Source organism: Schistocerca nitens, chromosome 9 (assembly GCF_023898315.1).
Source record: "Schistocerca nitens isolate TAMUIC-IGC-003100 chromosome 9, iqSchNite1.1, whole genome shotgun sequence".
NCBI lineage: Eukaryota > Metazoa > Arthropoda > Insecta > Orthoptera > Acrididae > Schistocerca > Schistocerca nitens.
Window position 1 is genome coordinate 496,276,976 of NC_064622.1, and position 26,308 is coordinate 496,303,283.

Below are 26,308 nucleotides of genomic sequence, written 5' to 3' on the forward strand. Positions count from 1 at the left end.
CACACGAGAAGGGAGTGAGAATCCTGGCCGGTCTGTGGGGATCCGGACCTGGACCGCGGTTCTGATTCGAAGCAGAAATCCACTCGTGTGTGGCTTGCCAGTTAACAACAGACTTGCGGATGCCGATAAGGGACACGCGCATGAGGCGCTCACGTGGTTATCATTTCGCTTATCTTCGCAGACATCTAGCAATAGGTAGGTCACGCGACGCGACTCTAGGTGGCATTCGTGCACCGGTGTGCGACTCGCTCTCCTTTATCTGCTCTGCACACTTATTCCTTTTATTCTCGACTTGTTTTATGACCACTCGGTTTCTACTTTGATTGTAACAAGGTTGTCCATTCACACTGTGAACATTTCTCTGGCAGCTGCTGCCGGCGTCGGCCGCCTGATAACCGTGTCTTCGCTGCTCTGGACGAACTCGTGGATCCCCATTGCCACTTCACTACTCGAGACCATACGCAGCTCCGTTGTCTTCACGCTGTTCCAAAATTTGTTACTATCGAGTAAGGTGGAAGAGAAAGAGAGTGATACATTTCTAGACTTGAAATATTCTCGCTTAGCTTCCTACGATTACACTCTCCATTGCTTCAAGAATATGACTAAACTTTATGTCTGCTAATCACTTTTTACGTCCGTACTCAGTAAATACGATAGGTTCCTGTTTATTTCAGCTTTCTGTCCTGCTTAAATTCCACCGTCCATAAAATCCTGAAGCTGTCCTTGTTGACGAGCGGTTCTAGGCGCTTCAGTCCGGAACCGCGCTGTTGCTATGGTCGCAGGTTCGAATCCTGCCTCGGACATGGGTGTGTGTGATGTCCTTAGGTCAGTTAGGTTTAAGTAATTCTAAATCTAGGGGACTGATGACGTCAGATGTTAAGTCCCATAGTGCTTACAGCATTTTTTAAATCACGAAAATTAATACGGCATTTCTGTACTATAGCTTTCTACAAGTGTTGATACAAAAAAACTTTTTAAATGTTTCATGAAATAAAAAGGTAAACATTCACAGATTCATAAAGAATTAAGAAGTCTTCAGTGGAATATCTTAAATTTTACATCCTTAAGTAACACGTTTTGATGTTTATATATAGCACATGTGTTAGATTACGATCAGTTTGGCTTTAGGAAATGTAGAGGCACTAGAGAGGCAATTCTGGCATTGCGGTTCATAATGGAAGCAACACTAAAGAACAATCAAGACACGTTCATAAGATCTGTCGACCTGAAAAAAGCGTTCGACAATGTAAAACGGTGCAAGATGTTCGAAATTCTGAAAAAAATAGGCGTAAGCTACAGGGAGAGACGGGTAATATATGTACAAGAGCGAAGAAGAAATAATAAGAATGGACGACCAAGAACGAAAAAGATTAAAAAGGGTGAAAGACAGGAATTTAGTCTTTCGCCTCTGCTGTTCAATCTACATGACCAAGAAGCAATGACGGTAATAAAAGAAAGGTTCAACAGTGGAATTAAAATTCAAAGTGAAAGTATATCAATGATAAGATTCGATGATGGCATTGCTATCGTCAGTGGAAGTGAACAAGAATTACCTGAAACTTCCTGGCAAATTAAAAATGTGTGCAGGAGCGAGACTCGAACTCGGGACCCTTGCTGTCGCGGGCAATTGGTCAACCATTTGAGCTACCAAAGCAAGACTCACAACTCGTCCTCAAAACTTCAATTCTCTCAGTATCTCGTCTCCTACCTTCCAAACTTCACAAGAATTACATGATCTGTTGAATGGAATAAATAGACTAATGAGTACGGGGTATGGATTGACAGTAAATCAAAGAAAGACGAAAGTAGTGGGAAGTAGCAAAAACGAGAATGACGAGAAACGTAACATTAGGAAGTACACTCCTGGAAATTGAAATAAGAAGACCGTGAATTCATTGTCCCAGGAAGGGGAAACTTTATTGACACATTCCTGGGGTCAGATACATCACATGATCACACTGACAGAACCACAGGCACATAGACACAGGCAACAGAGCATGCACAATGTCGGCACTAGTACAGTGTATATCCACCTTTCGCAGCAATGCAGGCTGCTATTCTCCCATGGAGACGATCGTAGAGATGCTGGATGTAGTCCTGTGGAACGGCTTGCCATGCCATTTCCACCTGGCGCCTCAGTTGGACCAGCGTTCGTGCTGGACGTGCAGACCGCGTGAGACGACGCTTCATCCAGTCCCAAACATGCTCAATGGGGGACAGATCCGGAGATCTTGCTGGCCAGGGTAGTTGACTTACACCTTCTAGAGCACGTTGGGTGGCACGGGATACATGCGGACGTGCATTGTCCTGTTGGAACAGCAAGTTCCCTTGCCGATCTAGGAATGGTAGAACGATGGGTTCGATGACGGTTTGGATGTACCGTGCACTATTCAGTGTCCCCTCGACGATCACCAGTGGTGTACGGCCACTGTAGGAGATCGCTCCCCACACCATGATGCCGGGTGTTGGCCCTGTGTGCCTCGGTCGTATGCAGTCCTGATTGTGGCGCTCACCTGCACGGCGCCAAACACGCATACGACCATCATTGGCACCAAGGCAGAAGCGACTCTCATCGCTGAAGACGACACGTCTCCATTCGTCCCTCCATTCACGCCTGTCGTGACACCACTGGAGGCGGGCTGCACGATGTTGGGGCGTGAGCGGAAGACGGCCTAACGGTGTGCGGGACCGTAGCCCAGCTTCATGGAGACGGTTGCGAATGGTCCTCGCCGATACCCCAGGAGCAACAGTGTCCCTAATTTGCTGGGAAGTGGCGGTGCGGTCCCCTACGGCACTGCGTAGGATCCTACGGTCTTGGCGTGCATCCTTGCGTCGCTGCGGTCCGGTCCCAGGTCGACGGGCACGTGCACCTTCCGCCGACCACTGGCGACAACATCGATGTACTGTGGAGACCTCACGCCCCACGTGTTGAGCAATTCGGCGGTACGTCCACCCGACCTCCCGCATGCCCACTATACGCCCTCGCTCAAAGTCCGTCAACTGCACATACGGTTCACGTCCACGCTGTCGCGGCATGCTACCAGTGTTAAAGACTGCGATGGAGCTCCGTATGCCACGGCAAACTGGCTGACACTGACGGCGGCAGTGCACAAATGCTGCGCAGCTAGGGCCATTCGACGGCCAACACCGCGGTTCCTGGTGTGTCCGCTGTGCCGTGCGTGTGATCATTGCTTGTAAAGGCCTCTCGCAGTGTCCGGAGCAAGTATGGTGGGTCTGACACACCGGTGTCAATGTGTTCTTTTTTCCATTTCCATGAGTGTAGATGAAGTTAAGGATTTCTGCTACCTAGGCAGCAAAATAACCTTTGACGGACGGAGCAAGGAGGACATCAAAAGCAGACTAGCACTGGCAAAAAGGGCGTTCCTGGCAAAGAGAAGTCTGGTAGTATCAAACATAGACCTTAATTTGAGGAAGACATTTTTGATAATGTACGTTTGGATTTAAGTGTCAGGAAGTCATTTCTGAAAGTATTTGTATGGAGTGTAGCCATGTATGGAAGTGAGACATGGACGACAAATAGTTTGGACAAGGAGAGAATAGAAGCTTTCGAAATGTGGTGCTACAGAAGAATGCTCAAGATTAGATGGGTAGATCACATAACTAATAAGGATGTATTGAATAGAATTGGGGAGGAGTTTGTGGTACAACTTGACAAGAAGAAGGGACCGGTTGGTAGGACATGTTCTGAGGCATCAAGGGATCACAAATTTAGCATTGGAGGGCAGCGAGGAGGGTAAAATTCTTAGAGGGAGACCAAGAGATGAATACACTAAGCAGATTCAGAAGGATGTAGGTTGCAGTAAGTACTGGGAGATGAAGAAGCTTGCACAGGATAGAGTAGCATGGAGAGCTGCATCAAACCAGTCTCAGGACTGAAGACCACAACAACAACACGTTTGGAGCACAGCCTTGTATGGTAGTGAAACATGGACTGCAGGAAACCCGGAAAGAAGAGAATCGAGGCAATTAAGATGTGGTGCTACAGACGAATGTTGAGAATTATGTGGACTGATATGGTAAGGAATGAGGAGGTTCTGCACATAATCGGAGAGGAAAGGAAAATGTGGAATACACTGACAAGGAGAAGGGACAGGATGATAGTGAGCGGTACACGGCTCGTGTTCGTACCGTTATTGGTAGACATCTTGTCTTGGCAGTACTCCCGTCTCGTTTCTTATTCGATTTACTGGCGTCACGAAGTTGCTGATTTGCCTGCCCAAGAGTGGCAGCAGCAGCGTTTATCGATAAGAGCACTGTCATACAATCTTCGGAGCGACCGCTAGTATTTCCCGGACGTCATGTGTCGGTAGTTGAGTGGGGACGGAGCAGCAGTGGGGTCTGGACAGCCATGACTCGTCCGACCGTTGCCGGCACACATGACTTCAGTGGGGACGACCCTGGTTGGTCGTTCGGTCGGTCGTTTCAATGGATGACGTGTATTTGGTCACCGACTGCTTCCAAGTTCTCTGTGTCTGTCGACATGTGATTCCTCCTACTTGTTCCACAGTGACTGGTTTTAGTATTGTTCGAGTTGTTTGTGGAAGTAATATTTTGAGGAATCAGCCTCAGTTCCACAAATTTTCTGGTCTTTACCAGGTTCGGCGAAATTAATCTAGCCTTCTTCAGAAGCATAAAATTACTATAACATGCCAGAGTAAGGCACAGTCAACATTAAAATTAAAACCTATAGTACCATGGTACTATAGGTTTTAATGAAAATATACGTCTATCACAGTTTCTGAGAGGGCTGCAATATGCTAAAAATTCTTAGTTTGTGTAAGTGTTTCGCAGAACCGTGTGTAGCTTTTGTGGTTTTGACTAAGCGGTTATTTTAATGTTGTTTGCGTGCTGGCTAGTCAGCCGGTTGGGACGGAGAAGCAAGGAAGTCGCGGCATGAGCCCAGGCCGGGACTGCTGGCGGCATGCACGCGCTGTCGGTTCATGGGGTGCTAGCTGCGAGAGCGACAAAGTTCGTTGTCCACCGAACCTCGATGCTGAAGTTGAGTGATCAGTTAATCTGTTATGAAGCCTCAACTATCTGTGTCATCTCTTTGTTCATTTGCGAATTGTTGCTCCCTATGCTGTTCAGGCTAGCAGCAACGAATGATGTGTTGAGATCGGAAAAATCTTGCAGCCGTCTTCCTATATTGTTATTAATTATTAAATTGACTGTTATTTGCCAGTGAAGTGCACCAGCGGTATTTTCTGCCATGTGGCCGTTAACGCCCCAGTTACCTGCCCTGGAGGGTAGAGTACTTTTCCGGCAGTGTGCCTTTCCTCGTCGTGTTGATGCTGTCTGGCACGGTGTGCAGTTTGACAGCCTTTTAAGTTGTTCGGTTCATATTTGCTTGTCCCTTCGCTGTTTTTAAACGCCAATTTCTGAAGACATAGTGCTGTTCGTATCCTCGTCCTCGGCCGATATTTTCCATTGTTGTGCTGTTGGCTGGACAGAAGGGAATTGGTTAAATTGTTGGTCGGTCCTTGGGCCATCCCTAGTTTGGGTTGCCATCCGATTATTTAACTTCAACTCTTGGCTGCCTGTCTCACCTCGCCTTACATTTGAGCTACCTTCTCAGGCCGATCCTTGGAACACTTCTAAGCACCATTTGTTCTCCTTGTTTTAGATTTTGATTTTCATTTTAGTTTGAAGTATTGTGCGAGGCCTATGGCTGTGTATTAATTGAGTTATTTTTAAATTTTACATTAAGGATTTCAGCTGTGTTAAATTATAATTTTGAACATTGATTTTATTTTAAACAATAAAAAAATTTTCCTTAAAATTGGTGCTATCTGAAATTGTTTGTAATCCAGGCCCCAAGCCATTAGTTGTTCGATGTGTTATGTGTGGCCTTCAGCCCAGGATTTACATGAACCCCTTTTAATAAGGCCTTCAGCTGTGTGTATTCTTTAAAGGAAAATTTTTTAGAAGAAGGAAGGGGTTTATTTTAAATTGTTTGTCTGACATGTTGTTCAGGTCTTCAGCCGTTATTTCAGATTTGTTTATGGCCTTCAGCGATGCAATAAGTTAATGTTTCTTTAATTAGGCTTTTGGCTGTTCTTTTGTAAGTTTAAAAGAAATCTCTTGGTTGGAAAAATGGTTTATTAATGTGTTTTAATTATACACTCCTGGAAATTGAAATAAGAACACCGTGAATTCATTGTCCCAGGAAGGGGAAACTTTATTGACACATTCCTGGGGTCAGATACATCACATGATCACACTGACAGAACCACAGGCACATAGACAAAGGCAACAGAGCATGCACAATGTCGGCACTAGTACATTGTATATCCACCTTTCGCAGCAATGCAGGCTGCTATTCTCCCATGGAGACGATCGTAGAGATGCTGGATGTAGTTCTGTGGAACGGCTTGCCATGCCATTTCCACCTGGCGCCTCAGTTGGACCAGCGTTCGTGCTGGACGTGCAGACCGCGTGAGACGACGCTTCATCCAGTCCCAAACATGCTCAATGGGGGACAGATCCGGAGATCTTGCTGGCCAAGGTAGTTGACTTACACCTTCTAGAGCACGTTGGGTGGCACGGGATACATGCGGACGTGCATTGTCCTGTTGGAACAGCAAGTTCCCTTGCCGGTCTAGGAATGGTAGAACGATGGGTTCGATGACGGTTTGGATGTACCGTGCACTATTCAGTGTCCCCTCGACGATCAACAGTGGTGTACGGCCAGTGTAGGAGATCGCTCCCCACACCATGATGCCGGGTGTTGGCCCTGTGTGCCTCGGTCGTATGCAGTCCTGATTGTGGCGCTCACCTGCACGGCGCCAAACACGCTTACGACCATCATTGGCACCAAGGCAGAAGCGACTCTCATCGCTGAAGACGACACGTCTCCATTCGTCCCTCCATTCACGCCTGTCGTGACACCACTGGAGGCGGGCTGCACGATGTTGGGGCGTGAGCGGAAGACGGCCTAACGGTGTGCGGGACCGTAGCCCAGCTTCATGGAGACGGTTGCGAATGGTCCTCGCCGATACCCCAGGAGCAACAGTGTCCCTAATTTGCTGGGAAGTGGCGGTGCGGTCCCCTACGGCACTGCGTAGGATCCTACGGTCTTGGCGTGCATCCGTGCGTCGCTGCGGTCCGGTCCCAGGTCGACGGGCACGTGCACCTTCCGCCGACCACTGACGACAACATCGATGTACTGTGGAGACCTCACGCCCCACGTGTTGAGCAATTCGGCGGTACGTCCACCCGGCCTCCCGCATGCCCACTATACGCCCTCGCTCAAAGTCCGTCAACTGCACATACGGTTCACGTCCACGCTGTCGCGGCATGCTACCAGTGTTAAAGACTGCGATGGAGCTCCGTATGCCACGGCAGTCTGGCTGACACTGACGGCGGCGGTGCACAAATGCTGCGCAGCTAGCGCCATTCGACGGCCAACACCGCGGGTCCTGGTGTGTCCACTGTGCCGTGCGTGTGATCATTGCTTGTACAGCCCTCTCGCAGTGTCCGGAGCAAGTATGGTGGGTCTGACACACCGGTGTCAATGTGTTCTTTTTTCCATTTCCAGGAGTGTAGTTGTCCTTCAGACGTGTAGTGTAGGCCTTCAGCCGCTAATTGCTTTCAATTGCATGTTTCCTTTTAAAGGAAAAAAATTTTACCTTCTATTTTTAATTGCTTTTGATTTCCAAGCCAGGTCTTCAGCAATTCTTTTTTTGGTGTGGTTTTGGGCCTTCAGCCCAGAAAGCATCTTAAATTCTTTAACTAGGCCTTCAGCTGTATTGTTTGATTGTGATATTTAAAGCAATGTGTAAATGAGTGGTTCTTAGAAAAATAAAGTTGTGTTTGATTATGGCCCCATCTACAATCACAACCTTATCCCGTGCGCTCTCTGTGTACCTACCAACCAGGTCTCAGATAGGACATCTGTTAAGATATCAGGGAACGACTTCCATGGTGCTAGAGGTAGCTGCAGGGGACAAAAGCTGTAGAGGAAGACAGAGATTGAAATACATCCAGTACATAATTGAGGACGTAAGTTGCAAGTGCTACTCTGAGAAGAAGAGGTTGACACAGGAGAGGAATTCGTGGTGGACCGCATCAAATCAGTGAGAAGACAGATGACTCAAAACAAAAAAAAAAAGAAAATAGCACAGAATGAAACATGTAGCAAAAGAGGCAGACGGGTTGCGCTAAATTTGAAGCTCAACGCAAGCTATGCGGTGGAGTTTCAACCCTCTTGGAAATTCTTACAAGGAAATCGAACGAAAACAGACTACAAATGTGCTATTGCCGAACAAAGAGAGATAGTTATGTGACAGACTATGATGCAGTATGGAAATTCGTGAGGCTAATGTTCCCAGGACGTACTGATCTTCCCTTTAAATATTTCGTATCAGGAAAGGAAAAAAAGTTTCTATTATATCTAGAAATAGTATTTGCTTTCTCGACTTCTATGATTTATCAGATAACGATGAAACTGTGGTGGACTGCTGTGTGTGCGCTCGTGAGGTTTTCTGAATTAGTACAACCATAATCCTACCACCCTTCTACGGTACTACTAGGGATGCGGCGCCAGAACCCGCGACGTGTAAAAATATTCGATAATGACCGATATTAGTATCGAATCCATAGTTTTCGGGGATGCTCGACTTATTACCAACGGTCCCGCTGACGTTGCACCTCTAGAGGAAGGGGGTGGAGGGGGGGCGGCAGTGACATACAGTACATCTCTGTAACACCTGAAGCAGTTTCTACCAAAGCGGGTACACGCATCACTTGTAACTTGCTATTCGCACAAATTTTGTGTGGAAAATTCAAGTAGCACTATGGCTGAGAGCCGGTGGGAGTAGATGTGACCAAAAAGCATAGCTTAGGAACACCTGGAGCAATTCCAACCAGATGTGGCATATTCATGACTCATTATTTGTATAAAGGTAGTGTGAGAGAGAGGGTCCTCTACTACACCTGGGAATGGTGGTGGGAACGAGAAGGAGTAGCATACAAAAACCTTTGACAACAAGCTGTTGGGACTTGTTTATTTAAATATTTTAAAAGTGTGAAGCGCATATCGTGTTGTTCAGTGCGTCAACCAGGTAGCGAAAATGAGCACTGCCACGACCCAACAGTTTTGTCCTTATCTTTTGGTGGCACACGGCTGAAGATCAAAGTGACACTTAACGCCCTCTCCAGAATCGCATGGTGTAAAACAGCGCTGGGAACCGGACAGCTCCCTCAGGATTCAGATGAAACTACAAGGAAAAATTCGCTACAGATACCTGCGAAATATGTAAAATATATGCGAAATATAAACATATGTGACGTATGCACAAACAGGCGAAGCCGCACGCAAAATGCTAGTGCGGATGTAAGCACTATTCCTTTCTACGATTGAGAGCGCCTGTGTCTCCTACGTGGAACAACGTGGAGAGGTCTGATGACCAAGTGATCCATTGGATTTACGACTACTCGATTTTCATTTATCTAGTTGATACTTTTCTTCTGGTCACGATCTCTTGTGATTTGTACTAAATAAGTCATTTTTCCCATACATACACCGAAAACGGCTTCCATGTTTTGGCAAAAGCTGTGATGACTAAATCATTACATTGATACCGTCAGGTTTAGTTGATATTTCAGTGGAAATGAAAGGAATAATGTTAGCAGGTTCTTATATGACTCGCCTCGAATTATTGCAGTACGTCTTTTCAGTGTTGAAGTCGAATCTAAATAAGTGCTTGAAAATGTAATACTAATGCTGTTCTAGCGAATGCGGCATTTCTTTGCAATTGCTAAATACGTATAGGAACTACGTATACATCCTAACTCCTTCTCAATCACCTTCTCCCCTTCTCTCTGTCCATCCATACCTCCTCTTCTCCCTTCATCTCCTCCCTCCCTCTGTCCATCACCTCCTCCACTTCTCTCAGTCCACCTGCTCCTCCGATCCTCTCTTCAGCTCCTCTTTTGCCCTCTCTCTGTCCATCACCTCCGCCCACTTCTGCCTGTACATCCCTACAGCCACCTCTCTCTTCATCTCCTTCCCTCCCTCTGTCCATCACCTACTCCCCTTCTTTCAGTCGATCACCTCCTCCTCTTCTCCCTTCATCTGCGTCTCTGCCCTCTTTCTGTCCATCACCTCTTTTCCGTCCTCTCAGTCCATCACCTCCTCCTATTCTCTCTTCATCTCCTCCTCTCTCTCTGTCAATCGAGCCTTCCTCTCTGTCCATTCCCTCCTCCTATTCTCTCTTCTCCTGTCACTTCGCTCTCTCTGTCCTTCACTTCCTCCCCTTCTCTCTGTGCATTCATTATTTCTCTCTTCATTTTCTCTTCTCCCCTCTCTGTGTCAATCCCCTCCTCCTTTTCTCTATCCTTCTCTCCTCTCTCTGTCCATCACTTCCTGCCCTTCTCTCTGACCATCCCTCCTCCTCTTCACTTCTCCACTCTATCACCTCCTTCCTCTCTCTATCCATCTCTCCTCCTTTCACCTCCTCTTCTGCCATCACCTTCTCCCCTTCTCTCTGTCAATGCCCTCCTCCTCTTCTCCCTTCACTCTGCTCTCCCTGTCCATCACCTCCTCTCCTTCTCCCTGTCCAACTTCTCTTTTTCTTCTTCTCCTCCCTCTCTGTCCATCTCCTACTCCCCTTCTCTCTGTGCATCCAGCCCTTCTCTTCTGTATTCACTTCTCTCATCTCTGTCCATCACTTCCCCCTTCTCTCTATCCATCTTCTCTTCCCCTTTTTGACCTTGATCCCCATTTATTGTTATTGAAACCCTGATTGAGAATTAACGTCGCTTAAAATGAATGGGTAAATTAGTTGGGATAATTGGTACATGGGGTATGAGGGAGACCTCTCAAGCTGCTGGAACTGTGAGGATAGTAGCTACAATGACAGTATTTCGCATAGTTTTAATTTTTGAATGGATAGGACTGCAAAGTTTCCGACGATTCAGACTCTGTTGTAGTATTTAATCATAAAAACCACTGAGAGCAAGAAAACAAAGCTACACATTGTTGTATACACAATTTTTGTTTGCATTATATATAAGGAGAACACATACGGGAACATCAATCTGTTGTACTACCTGCTATAGCAGTGAATACTGACTGCGTGAAAGAAAACGGAACCGTCTATTTTCACAGCACAACATTATTTTATCATGCAGGCAGTTTTAACAATAAATATGTAGATTTTGGTATGAGAAATATATATTCTATGTCTTTCTGAAAGCTTATTAGAGTATCGTCTGCAAATCTGAAGCAAATCGGTCCATTTATAAATGTGCTCAGATAACACACAGCACAATTACGGAGATCTCAGAGTAATGGTACATAAAAAAATGAAAATTGAAACATTTTTGTTACGTCATAACATTCAGTTAGAATGTAATATTTTTTGCAGAAAAATGATAAACAAAGATCTGTAGTGCAGAAATACTGTCGTTGAACCATTTTTATGAGCCCAGTATTTATATCATCATCCGTGGATGCTGACTCACTTTTCCAGATAGGAATAAGAGACGAATATGTAACACACACGTGGAATTCTTCCGAGTTATATGGCCGTGGTCCATGGAATACTTCTGTTCCTAACGTTCCGTCCAATACTACGTTAGGAATAGGAGTATTCCATGGACCACGGCCATATAAGCCGGAAGAATTATCAACAACAGTACCATCCGGTCGTGAAAGCCTTCATTGTATGACACACGTGGAAGCTTAATCATGGTCCTAAATTCAACTGCAGTTGTGTGCCCGGTGTGCAATGGTAAGTGATGAGGGCGAAATGAACGATACCAAGTAAATTGCTGAAACACTTCTCGAGATTTTTGTTAACAACGTTTTACCATTGTATATACACATTAAAAATTTGTAGCCTATGTCCAGCCGAAAGTTTATTAGAACGTCGTGTAAAAGCTTGAAATAAATTGGTCAAGAACTTTTCAGTGTTTTTGGTAACATCATTAAACAACGTCTTGTGTTTATGTAGTGGTGTAGATCCACGTTAGTGTTCAGCTCACCTGGAACATGCCCTTCAGTTTGCCTGAGGTGAACGCAGGGCTCAGCTTGACCCTACGGTGGCGCCACTCGTGAGAGGGCAGGAAGAACAGCTGACGGTTGAGCGGCTCCTCGTCGTCCAGGTAGACCCCGCGGTCGTGGAACGAAGCAAAGTCCTTTATCAGGATTCGTCGAATAAGTTCGGGATCCCTCACGAGGAGCACAGGACGGAGTATCGAGTAGAACCCAATGAATCGTTTGCCTGAAACAATGGAACTGTGTGACTACCCACCAGATCGGACCACTTTTGATACTTCTAGTGCAGATATACACGGTGCAGTCACGTTGATGTGGCCACCCGTCAAAAGCCTGTATAACCATCTTTTGCAATGTTAACCGCTGCGAGATGTGCAGGAAGACAGTCAGTGAGTATATTTGGCATGTCGCTTGATACCACATAAAATGAACAGGTCTATTTTGGGTCAACTCCAGCGTCATCCACAAACCTGTATTGATCGACAAGTGCATGGAACCCCACCCCACAACAAAAAGCATGCATGACTGCAGGCATGTATTCAACATTCTGGCGGTTACACCGATCATCAATGTGCCAGCATTTCATATTTGCAATGGCTTACATTAACGTGTGCTCTTGCAGTGGTAATCGCGTAAATATGGTTCCTAGACAAATGTAGTCCCAAAATTTCATTACTCTACTTTAATTGCCGGCCGCTGTGGCCGAGCAATTCTAGGCGCTTCAGTCCGGGACCGAGCTGCTGCTACGGTCGCAAGTTCGAATACTGCCTCGGACATGGATGTGTGTGATGTCCTTAGGTTACTTAGATTTTAGTAGTTCTAAGTCTAGGGGACTGATGACCTCAGATGTTAAGTCCCACAGTGCTTAGAGCCATTTGAACCATTTGAACATTAATTATTTTTTGTCATTGCGTCAACACCCCTACAATTTTGAGAAAACCTCCCCCAAAAGCTCGATGCGCAATCGATTTAAGATTTGCAGGATCGATTGATAACTGAAAATTGAGCGTTGTTGGTCCACACAAAAAAAAAATGGCTCTGAGCACTATGGGACTTAACTTCTGTGGTCATCAGTCCCCTAGAACATAGAACTACTTCAACCTAACCAACCTAAGGACATCACACACGACCGCTCGACCACCCCGGCCGGCTGGTCAACACATAAGGGGTACGCAAATGCACGTTTTCCTAGAAATCTAAGAAAGAAACGAGTGACACTCATAAAGCCATACGGATTTTCCCGAGAGGTGTACAGTGAAGTATTCGCTGGCGTAGCGGCCAAGGCATCTGGGAGCGGATAGTTGTGTTCCATTCCCATATGCATTCTTCAATTCTTTTATTTGTATTTTTTTCCGTATCTAAATTCGTAGGAATAGAAAATCAGTAAAGAATAATAGCAAAGTAAACAGATAAATTTCTCAAATGACTTTATTTAGTAAGGAATCAAAATTTCCGGCCTCGTTGTATGACAACAATTCTGTGTAATGCTGCGGCGAATTCGGCGCGAGGGACCACAGACAACCGACCCTGCGATGTTTGTTGACGCGGGGCACGCCACAGAACTTAATTTAGAGGTCTCAGAATTGCAATATGCTTCTCTAAACCTATCGGGAATTGCAAAAACGCAGCAACGATTCATAGCATAACTCATTATCAACTTTCTGCACCCATTTTTCAGGTGATGTTATAGTGTGCGTGGTATGCATTAAGATTAATTCCCAAAAATGAAATATTTTAAAATGTAAACGAAGTCTGTTTTCCGACAGATCTTCGGAAGAAACGATGTAGCTACGTGAAATTACATTTATTAGATGTTCTTGGTGACGTGAAAATATTTGGGCCGAATGTTTGTATGCCAAGTACCATCAATCCAGTTGTTCGAAGGAAAGTGAGGTCATGTCAAAGACCGAGTGAAATGTCGGTTATAAGACAACCAGCAGTAGAGTCTTCATTCTTTACTAATCCTAGTCATTTGAAAAAATTATTTGCCTACCTTGTTGTTATTTCTTACTGATTACCTTAGTAACCACCCTATTCCTTCCAATTGCAATATGGAAAAAAATACAAATAAAGAAAACTGGAGAATGCAGATGAGAATCAAACACAGAATTTCTACTCCCTGGCCAGATGCCTTCGTCACCATGCTGGCTGAAATTTCGTTGCTCAACGTTTCATTATGCGTACGCAAGCGGCTGCCATAAACAAATTATTTTCTCGATTTCTAGGAACATACGCATTTGTACATCCCATGATGATGACGATCATGAGGAGAAATGCTTATATTTCAAATATCGATCCGGTTAATTCTGAGTCGACTACACATCGTGAACTTCGGGGGTGGTTTTGATTAAATACGAGTGGGGGTTGGACCAAAATATCTTAAAATATTTTCATTTTAGCTTGTACACGGTGGGCCTGCCAAGTGTGATCCGAATTGGTTGACCGCGTCTGAGACCTCCGCCTTGTTAGATTTCTGTCCACATGGATATTTAAAAGCGAACTGCTCACACATCGACAACGTGGTCAAGTTAGAGGAGCGGCATATGGTCACATCCGAGGGCAGCCAGGAGTGGTGCTATTAATTCATTATACTTTGGGAGTGACAGCTTATGGATGTGGGAGAACGAGTGATAACCACACCTATAGTGCGGCTCTCACTGGAGTGGATGGCACGTATCTCAACGCAACAAGTACACTACTGGCCATTAAAATTGCTACACCAACAAGAAATCCAGATAATAAGCGGGTATTCGTTGGACAGATATATTATACTAGAACTGACATGTGATTACATTTTCACGCAGTTTGGATGCATAGATCCTGAGAAATCAGTGCCCAGAACAACCACCTCTGGCCATAATAACGGCATTGATACGCCTGGGCATTGAGTCAAACAGAGCTTGGATGGCGTGTACAGGTACAGCTGCCCATGCAGCTTCAACACGATACCACAGTTCATCAAGAGTAGTGACTGACGTATTGTGACGAGCCAGTTCTTCCGCCACCATTGAGCAGACGTTTCCAATTGGTGAGAGATATGGAGAATGTGCTGACCAGGGCAGCAGTCGAACAGTTTCTGTATGCAGAAAGACCCGTACAGGACCTGCAACATGCGGTCGTGCATTATCCTGCTGAAATTTGGGGTTTCGCAGGGATCAAATGAAGGGTAGAGCCACTGGTCTTAACACATCTTAAATATAACGTCCACTGTTCAAAGTGCCGTCAATGCGAACAAGAGGTGACCGAGACGTTTAACCAATGGCACCCCATACCATACGCCGGGCGATACGCCAGTATGGCGATGACGAATACACGCTTCCAATGTGCGTTCACCGCGATGTCGCCAAACACGGATGCGACCATCATGATGCTGTAAACAGAACCTTAATTCTTCCAAAAAAGTGACGTTTTGCCATACGTGCACCCAGGTTCATCGTTGGGTACACTATCGCAGGCGCTCCTGTCTGTGATGCAGCGTCAAGGGTAACCGCAGCCATGGTCTCCGAGCTGATAGTCCATGCCGCTGCAAACGACGTTGAACTGTTCGTGCAGATGGTTTTTGTCTTGCAAACGTCCTCATCTGTTGACTCAGACGTGGCTGCACGATCCGCTACAGCCATGCGGATAAGATGCCTGTCATCTCGACTGCTAGTGATACGGCGTTCCGTATTACCCTCCTGAACCCACCGATTCCATATTCTGCTAACATTAATGTCGCGATACGATAAACCGCAATCGCGATAGGCTACAATCCGACCTTTATCAAAGTCGGAAACGTGATGGTACGCATTTCTCCTTCTTACACGAGGCATCACAACAACGTTTCACCAGGCAACGCCGGGCAACTGCTGTTTGTGTAAGAGAAATCGGTTGGAAACTTTCCTCGGGTCAGCACGTTGTAGGTGTCGCCACCGGCGCCAACCTTGTGTGAATGCTCTGAAAAGCTAATCACTTGCGTATCACAGCATCTTCTTCCTGTCGGTTAAATTTCGCGTCTGCAGCACGTCATCTTCGTGGTGTAGCAATTTTTATGGCCAGTAGTGTAACTTAGTCGTTAGTGCGTCACACTGAAGCTAAATGATGCATAGTTTAAGTCATATTGCTTACTAGTGTATGAGACAAAAAATTAGTCATCACCAGAAGACGTCACGCTTATACCGCGCAACACCGCCTCTAGGCTCGTTAATATCCTGAACTCGGCGAGGAAGAGAGCCCACTTCTTCAGGTATACCACTCTCAGGTGAATCAATGATGGTAAGATTATTCCCGGCGGGGTCAGGGATTTTCGCTGCCTCGTGATGACTGGGTGTTGTGTGATGTCCTTAGGTTAGTTAGCTTTAAGTAGTTCTAAGTTCTAGGGGACTGATGACCTCAGATGTTAAGTCCCATAGTGCTCAGTGGCGTGCTAAGATTCCATAGAGGTACGAAATTGCGGGGGCGCCGATTGCTACATTCCACCTGTCGTTCCAGTGAGCCTCGAACATTTTCTTTGGGAATGAGATCGGGAGATCGTGGTGAAGCAATTTTAATGGCCAGTAGTGTATTTGCTTCCGGTCATGTTTTTATAGGACTTTTTTTCTACTTTTGAGCAGCAGTATCTCCTAGATACACATTTTTAATGCACTCTCTACGAGTAAGTTTGTAACTCAATGTATTTTCACGAAGGTCAGTTGTACCAATTCATGAACCTATATCTAGGTCTTGTTAAACCTTTATATAATGGAAGCCATTGTATATTCTGAACATAACATCTGGAAATCAGTTCATAATAAACTAGTCTGTCTGTTCTTTACCTTTTTCAGTACTCTAAAATAAACGACTTTCTTGCTATTTGCCGCATTTTGTAATTACCACCTGTTATCAGCTACTATGTGCTCTGCATACGGTTACAGATTTAATTGTAGTCATCAGATGTGTCACTTGTATTATGATTCTTGCTGTCTACTATGTACACTACACACTAATAATAATAATAACAGCAGTGCTCTCAACTAATGCAGCAGTAAGGAAGGCCTTTACCTTTTGCCTTCTCGTACAGGTCACGGAGGACGTCCCCATAATACTTCTGGCCCAGAAGGCTGCGTCCCAGGTTACCGAACGGGAAAGTCGGCTCCTCATACGGCACGCCCTTCCTCTTCCAGTGCTGGTAGCCACGCTGGAAGCGCAGGTAGAGCGCCAGCACCACAGCCGACAGAGCCAAAACCAGCTCCGTCATCCAGCCGTCTAGGAGCACGCCCATCGTAGCTCTGTAAACGAGGAGTCGTGCTCTTTACGACCTGCGTCAACGCAGCTCAACGCTTCACCACTTAATGACCATTTAGCTAAGCCACCATAGGCAAACTACTAGCCTAGACAACACCTGCACTGAGTCGCGAGCCACATCATGCCGCGGATGCGCTTTGTTGTGCACCACGATTTTCGTTGTTTTTAGTGGGTTTTCATCAGCAAGCAGTACAGGAAAGTGAAGAGAAGTTGAAAAGGAATTAAAATTTAGGAAGCAAAAACAAAAGCTATGAAGTTTCTTGAGAGACAGCATAGGTCCTGTGAGAGCAATTGAGCGGAACGGACAACGTCTTGGGAGGAGGATATGAGATGAACATCAACAAAAGGATAACGAGCATAATGGAACGGAGTTGCACTAAATCTGACGATGCTGCGCAGATTAGCATAGGAAATGAGACCCTATAGGTAGGGGACGAGTTTTGCTATTTGGGCAGCAAAATACACTCCTGGAAATGGAAAAAAGAACACATTGACACCGGTGTGTCAGACCCACCATACTTGCTCCGGACACTGCGAGAGGGATGTACAAGCAATGATCACATGCACGGCACAGCGGACACACCAGGAACCGCGGTGTTGGCCGTCGAATGGCGCTAGCTGCGCAGCATTTGTGCACCGCCGCCGTCAGTGTCAGCCAGTTTGCCGTGGCATACGGAGCTCCATCGCAGTCTTTAACACTGGTAGCATGCCGCGACAGCGTGGACGTGAACCGTATGTGCAGTTGACGGACTTTGAGCGAGGGCGTATAGTGGGCATGCGGGAGGCCGGGTGGACGTACCGGCGAATTGCTCAACACGTGTGCGTGAGGTCTCCACAGTACATCGATGTTGTCGCCAGTGGTCGGCGGAAGGTGCACGTGCCCGTCGACCTGGGACCGGACCGCAGCGACGCACGGATGCACGCCAAGACCGTAGGATCCTACGCAGTGCCGTAGGGGACCGCACCGCCACTTCCCAGCAAATTAGGGACACTGTTGCTCCTGGGGTATCGGCGAGGACCATTCGCAACCGTCTCCATGAAGCTGGGCTACGGTCCCGCACACCGTTAGGCCGTCTTCCGCTCACGCTCCAACATCGTGCAGCCTGCCTCCAGTGGTGCGTGTTTCGCGCCGTGCAGGTGAGCGCCACAATCAGGACTGCATACGACCGAGGCACACAGGGCCAACACCCGGCATCATGGTGTGGGGAGCGATCTCCTACACTGGCCGTACACCACTGGTGATCGTCGAGGGGACACTGAATAGTGCACGGTACATCCAAACCGTCATCGAACCCATCGTTCTACCATTCCTAGACCGGCAAGGGAACTTGCTGTTCCAACAGGACAATGCACGTCCGCATGTATCCCGTGCCACCCAACGTGCTCTAGAAGGTGTAAGTCAACTACCCTGGCCAGCAAGATCTCCGGATCTGTCCCCCATTGAGCATGTTTGGGACTGGATGAAGCGTCGTCTCACGCGGTCTGCACGTCCAGCACGAACGCTGGTCCAACTGAGGCGCCAGGTGGAAATGGCATGGCAAGCCGTTCCACAGGACTACATCCAGCATCTCTACGATCGTCTCCATGGGAGAATAGCAGCCTGCATTGCTGCAAAAGGTGGATATACACTGTACTAGTGCCGACATTGTGCATGCTCTGTTGCCTGTGTCTATGTGCCTGTGGTTCTGTCAGTGTGATCATGTGATGTATCTGACCCCAGGAATGTGTCAATAAAGTTTCCCCTTCCTGGGACAATGAATTCACGGTGTTCTTATTTCAATTTCCAGGATTGTAGCTGATGACGGCGGAAGTCGGAAGCATATAAAGTGTAAGACTGGCTGTAGCAAGTAAAAATATTTCTGGAAAAGGAGACTTATTAACATCGAATGTAAATTTAAGTGTTAAGAAAGTATTTTCTGAAGGTAACTTTGAGGTTCGCCGATGACACTGTAGTTCTGTCAGAGACAGCACAGGACTTGGAACAGCAAAGAGCAGTTGAACGGAATGGACAGTGCCTTGAAAGGAGGATATAAGATGAACATCAACTAAAGCAAAACGAGGATAATGGAAGGTAGTCGAATTAAGTCGGGTGATGCGGAGAGAATTAGATTAGGAAATGAGACACTTAAAGTAGTAAAGGAGTTTTGAAATTTGGGGAGCAAAATAACTGGTGATGGTCGTAGTAGAGATAATATAAAATGTAGACTGGCAATGGCAAGGAAAGCGTTTCTGAAGAAGAGAAATTTGTTAATATCGAGTATAGATTTAAGTGTCAGGAAGTCGTTTCTGAAAGTATTTGTATGGAGAGTAGCCATGTATGGAACTGAAACATGGACAGCAAATAGTTTGGACAAGAAGAGAATAGAAGCTTTCGAAATGTGGTGCTACAGAAGAATGTTGAAGATTAGATGGGTAGATCACGTAACTAATGAGGAGTTATTGAACAGAATTGGGGGGAAGTTAAATTTCGTGGCACAACTTGACTAGAAGAAGGGATCGGTTGGTACGACATGTTCTGAGGCATCAAGGGATCACCTATTTAGTATTGGAAGTCAGTGTGGAGGGTAAAAATCGCAGAGGGAGAAATGGCTCTGAGCACTAAGGGACTTAACTTCTGAGGTCATCAGTCCCCTAGAACGTAGAACTACTTAAACCTAACTAACCTAAGGACATCACACACATCCATGTCCGAGGTAGGATTCGAACCTGCGACCGTAGCGGTCGCGCTGCTCCAGACTGTAGCGCCTAGAACCGCTCGGCCACCATCGGCCGGTGCAGAGGGAGACCAAGAGATGAATACACTAAGCAGATTCATAAGGATGTGGGTTGCAGTAGGTACTGGGAGAGGAAGAAGCTTGCACAGAATAGATTACCATGGGGAGCTGCATCAAACCAGTCTCTAGACTGAAGACCACAACAACAACAATAACAATTCTCTGGGGTGTATCCTCGTACAGAAGTGAAACTTGGTCGATAAACGGTTCAGACAAGAAGAGAATAGAAGCTTTTGAAATGTGGTGCCGTAGGAGAATCCTGAATATATAGATCGTGTAACTAATGGATTGGAGAGAAAAGAAATTTATCCCACAGGTTGACTGAAAGATGGGATCGATTGACAAGACGCATTCTGACGTATGAAGGAATGGTGAGTGTGATACTGGAGGGAAATGCAGAACTTGTGAAATCCGTCCACCGCCCCTGGCAGACCCGGCGGTACCGACCGATCGCCGCGACATCCTCTGCCGATGGCTTTATTGGATGCGGTACGAAGACGCGTGGTGTCTGCACACCGCTATCCAGGCTGCTGTCAGTTTGCTACTCGGTAATCAGTTCCTCCCTCGGCCTCACGCGCCTCAGAGCACCCCATTCCAGTCACGGCTCACAAGAAAGACAGGCCGTGAAGTGTACATAGCACGTCACACTGCAGGTCTTACGAGTGCCAGCAGCCGTCTCTGGCAGGGAGTGAGTAACTATTTCAGATGAGTTTAATAATTCTTGTCTGCCCCTTTAAGTCCGTGCAAGCTCTTCGTAGCGCACGACAAAGTGAACTCCTTTAGTATTATATACTTGTGGTGTGAGTACTGTAAGACTTTCGGTACACACACCATCAGATTATTTGACTTGTCGCTCTAACGAAGTAGGCGAGTGTCAGCAATGTCTCGTGGTCTTATCGTGGCGTGTTTATCTTCTGCCGTTAGGTCAGACGATAGAAATGCCACTTGCATGCTTAGAGTAGCAGATTGATGGTGACCACCTTTAAACAGAAATTGATTAATTTTCACACACATTTATTAAAATAATAACAAGCATAGACATTACGTAACTTGATTGTGGATGCTGTTTACAATTGACAATCTGAAGTTCCTTTGGTCTTGGCACGTTAATCTTATTCTCACATATCTCTGATACTTGACAAAGTGTCTATACATTTATCTTCATGGCTATGTACAGGAATATGATAATCTTATTAGGCGCAGACTGACACTTGACTATAGACTGGTACAAACAAACGCAGACGTACAGACTAATGCAGACTGGTACAGACTGGTGCAGACAAATGCAGACTAATGCAGACTGACTAATCGGAGGTCTGTACACTCGTTACAATACCTCGCACATTCAGGTATCACTGCGCGAGTGTGATCCGTGAGGAGACAAGGTTGCATTACATATTAATATGCGGATCGGCGGAAGCAGAATTTGGTCCGTCTCTAAGGCAGCGCCATCTTGTAGTGCGGAGACGGACGAGCGCTGCAGCTGCGCTGTTGTGCTTAGCGGGGCGCGCTCTAGTGGGAAAGTTGTGTATGCGCTGACTACGTGGAACTATGTACACAACAATACTGATATCCCGTGTGCTCTGCACCGAGGCGAGTGTTCGCAACAGGCCTGCTAGTGTGACGTCACAAGTTCGTTGCGGGGCCCGTAGTTCTCGTTGGCCCCGGTTCCAGTCCTCTCCTCCCACCAAGGGAAAATGCCTAGCAGCACCGGGAATCCCAGCAGGATCCCCCGTATGTCAGCCAACTGCTGTGACCACTCAGGGATGGAGACGGATGCAGAGAAGTGCAGGGCTAAAAACTGTAGAAGAACACAGTTAGCAGGTCCAACTGGGTGGAGGTTGCACAAGTTATTTGCATGTGAAAAGATTTATACAGGATATGGTAGCATGGGGAACTGCATCATACCAGTCTATGAACTCAAGACCACAATAATACAAATGTCGACCTTCTGAAAAATGGAAGGGATAAACACAACGGCTATACAACTGAACTGTAGACAATAATAAAGGAAGGGAAAAGAGAGATAATGAATATGTGATGTGAAATACGATACTACGAGAAGAATTTGGCAGAGCACTGAAATACCTTACTCAAAGAGACCTCTGGGATAGACAACTTTCCCTCAGAATATTGAGATCATTGCAAGGGCGTTAACTATTGCTACTGCTGTGTAAGATTCATGAGACAGGCGAAACACACCCAGAGCCCAATAAGAACGTAATAATTTGAGTACCAAAAAGGCAAGTGCTCGCACGTTTGCAAAATACTGCCACGAATTATTTACGGCAAAATGGAAAAACTGGTAGAGGCATTCCACAGGATAGATAAGTCTGGTTTCAGGAGAAATATAGGAACACACCAGATACTACTGACCCTTTCCTCAGAAAGTAAGTTAAAGAAGGGAAAAATTCCATATTAGTTGTAGGTTTAGAGAGAGCTTTTGACATCCTTTGAAATTCTGAATGCATCAGGGGTAAAATACAGGGTGCGAAAAGTTATCTACCGCTTGGACAGAAACCAGACTATAGTTATAAGAGCCAAAGAGCATGAAAGGGAGCTGTGGCAGTGACATGGGGTGAGACAGTGACGTAGACAATTCCCGATGTTATCCATTCCCTACAATGTGGAAGCTGTAAAGGAGTCCATGGAGAAATTTGAAAAGGGTGTTAGAGTTCACGGTGAAGAAATAAAAACTTCGCGGTTTGCCGATGACATTGTAATTCCGTCATGGACGCCAAGGCGTTTGCAAGAACAGTTGAAAGGAATGCATAGTGTCTCGAAAAGGGATCATGAGGTGAACATCACCAAGGTGAAACAACGACCATGAAATATAATCGAATTTAATAACGCGATGCCGAGGTATTTGGGCGAGGAAATGAGACACTAAAAGTCGTTGATCAGTTTTACTACTTGTGCACAAAATAACTGATGACGGCAGAAGAGGAGAGGATATTAAACCCAGATTTTTAGACAAGAAGAGAATAGTCAATAATATTCTGTTCAAATTTGACGTCATTTTGAGCAGTGGTTCTCTATCTACAGTGTTTTGAAATTGGAATATTTATTATAGAAACCCTGTATTTACTTTCATGATCCCTTCGCAGATGATTGTGGTCAAATTTTTATCTTTTTCATGTACAAAATATAAATACTTTCGCATTTTAAACTGATGTTGGATGAAATTTTACATCGTCGTTTCTTTCATAGTGGCATAATTATTTAGGGGACTAGCTGGGGTACCCGGCTTCGCTCATGGAGTTGATATAACACTGTGTGGTAGTTGGAATAAAACGATAAACTTTAAAGTATTAGAGGCAAAAAATTTCTTGAAAACAATTACAATACTTGTTAAACTACAAGAGCTAAAAAAATTTATTGGAAGCGTATTCTATTTACAATACTTACTTATAAACAACATTTTTCATTTAGTTATCCGGGTATAAATGTACAAATCTTTCGAATTTTCTTCTCGAGAGAAAATTACGTATGGTTGACCGTGAGAGAAGCAGGAGTCTTTGAGGTTGATGCCGCAACATTTTAACGTTTGTCCTTGCCCTTTGTTAATTGTAAAACTATAGGCTAATTTGATTTGAAATTGCTGTCTTTTAAATTGGAATAGCAGTTCTGTAGAGATCAGTGGTATTCTGGGGGTAAATAGTGTGTATTCTTCGTACTTATCAGTCCTAAGTTCGGTTTCGAGGATGTTATTAAATAGTTGTTTGACGATCATCCTTGTACCATTACGAAGTTTTTTAAGTTGAAATTTCTGAATAGTATGGTCTGATACTTGCAAATAGTTTAGAAATTCTGTAGGGGGAGTTCATACATCGTTCAATTTTACCATCGTGTCGATCGATTTGTATATTCTCTCCACCGGGAATTTTCTTTTGAATATTAAAGTAGGTGTCATCGAGAATATTATTTTTAGTTGGAAAAATTGCCCTTTCAAATAATTAGTCCGAATTGGTATAGTTGTGAAGAATGTGTGGAAATCACTATTGAGTTTAATGTGGCTGGTCGTCTGGTCATAGGGTATGTGCCTTCGTCTGTTTGTAAAAGTTACTGATCAAAATGTGCTGTTGTTTCCCCTACTGTTTTAGAAGTTCACCTCGTCCAGATTCTCTTAAAATTTTACATATCGGGAATTGTTCTTCGGCTATATTCAACAGTAGTTGTAGGGCGAAATGGGCAGTTCGTCCTCCTTCCACAAGAGTGGCTGCAATGCCGAATGATCCCAGTGCAAGTGCGATGTGTTGTTTAGCACGCATTTCCGCCACCACTACATTTATTTGAAACGTTTTCCCTGTACCGCGAGCCGGCCGCTGTGGCCGAGCGGTTCTAGGCGCTTCAGTCCGGAACCGCGCTGCTGCTACGGTCGCAGGTTCGAATCCTGCCTCGGGCGTGGATGTGTGTGATGTCCTTAGGTTAGTTAGGTTTAAATAGTTCCAAGTCCAGGGGACTGATGACCTCGCATGGTAAGTCCCATAGTGTTTAGAGCTATTTGAACCTGTGCCGCCCGATGCGTCCAGGTAAATAATTCCAACATTGTTGCTGTCGATCTGCTCCATGATAAAGTTCTAAATTTTCTTTTGATTGTCATTGAGTAATGTTTTATTGTAAGCAATGTATTGAATTATATCGTTGATGTAGCAGCTTTTTTCCTTTGTAATTTCGCCGTTTGGTACATTGACAGCATCTCTTCGTGTTGTTTGCATCCCTCGTTGTACTAAGGCCTGCTTGTTTGCTGCTAAACATTCATCTTCTAGGCGAATGAATGTTTCATTGAAGATGACGTCGTTGAATTCGATGATCAGTTACAAATGAGCTTGTCTGACGTGGTACAGTGTGTCATCACTCATACTCTCTTTGAAGGAGTCCAGTAGCTGTTTTGGATTGGATGGGTTACATGTTGTTAGAATTATGGAGAATAAGTCTGATATTTTTTCAGCAGAGGCTGTGAGTGAGGCTTCTTGCAGTGTTAATTTCCAGTGGTTGTCGCTTTCCATTGGCCTTAAGCGTTGACATGCTTCTCTGCTGTTAACTGTCAACAATCTTGAGATCTGTGAAACTTGTTGGTTGGTGCAGCAACATCCGGAGACATAAACATCCGGCGTTGTTCGGATGTACCCTGTATACTCGGCCTAGTGCGCCAGTTTTCATGATTCCTGTATGATATTTTACTGGAATTCCAGATTTTTCTTTTTGGGTTACGCGTATAATAGGTAGGTACGTCGACATATAGTAACAAAAAAATGGTTCAAATGGCTCTGAGCAGTATGGGATTCAACTGCTGTGGTCATTAGTCCCCTAGAACTTAGAACTACTTAAACCTAACTAACCTAAGGACATGACACACACCCATGCCCGAGGCAGGATTCGAACCTGCGACCGTAGCAGCAGCGCGGCTCCGGACTGGAGCGCCTAGAACCGCACGGCCACCGCGGCCGGCCATATAGTAACGTTTATTTTCGATTTATATTCAGTCACTGTATCACTTTGACTACTCACACTGCGCTGTCTGCTTTTATTCACTCACTGCACTACTTTTTCCGTTCCTCCATTCATCACTGATAAGAAACTGACGTTCGAACCCACGAACGGTCATGGGCAACCGCACCAGCGGCGAATTCCAGATCATACCAAAAAGATTTAGAATGGTCGACAATGTTTAAGAAAGTTCCACAAGACTTGAAAGTGTTCTGAAATGTTCCCCAGTGATATCGGATGTTCCGGGATGTTCCCGAACATTTTGGAATCTTCCCGAATGTTCCAAATTGTTCCCGGACATTCCAGAACATACCGGATCATTGTGGAACATTCCGGAACATTCTGGAATGATGTGGAATGCTACCAAATACTCTGCAATGTTGTTGAATGTTCTCGAATACTCTCTAATGTTCTGGAATGTTGCAGAAGTTTCTAGAGGGCATAACTTCCCGGCCATTATATCTTCAAAAGTACGCACTTCAGGTAAAAATAGGAAGCTTCTTAATGGATGGGCGATAGACGGCTACCAGATATATAACTCCCTTGGTCGTGCCGGGAGTTTCTGAGTTTCAGCGGCAGAAGCATAGTACACTTTCTTTTATAATATAGATTGATTTTTTTTCTGAGAAGTGTATATTTTTGTCTGAATATTGCTGTATTGTGTTTCCATGCGCCACTGAAACTTCAATGGTAATCACTGGCATTTACTCGTATTTTTTCCTATAGTTTTTGTTATAATTTGTGACAATTGGAGACATGA

General features: G+C 45.4%; 1 protein-coding gene across 1 annotated transcript in view; it reads right to left on the bottom strand.

Moving 5' to 3' along the window:
• LOC126203564 (cytochrome P450 6k1-like) overlaps positions 1 to 26,308 on the bottom strand; it is a 71,829-nt gene that overhangs the window by 41,574 nt on the left and 3,947 nt on the right. Inside the window, exons 2-3 of the mRNA XM_049937890.1 lie at positions 17,042 to 17,268; positions 12,010 to 12,248 (exon numbers count right to left, since the gene is read on the bottom strand). Coding sequence (XP_049793847.1) covers positions 12,010 to 12,248; positions 17,042 to 17,261 — 459 coding nt within the window. The 5' untranslated portion in view covers positions 17,262 to 17,268. The remainder of the gene's footprint in view (positions 1 to 12,009; positions 12,249 to 17,041; positions 17,269 to 26,308) is intronic.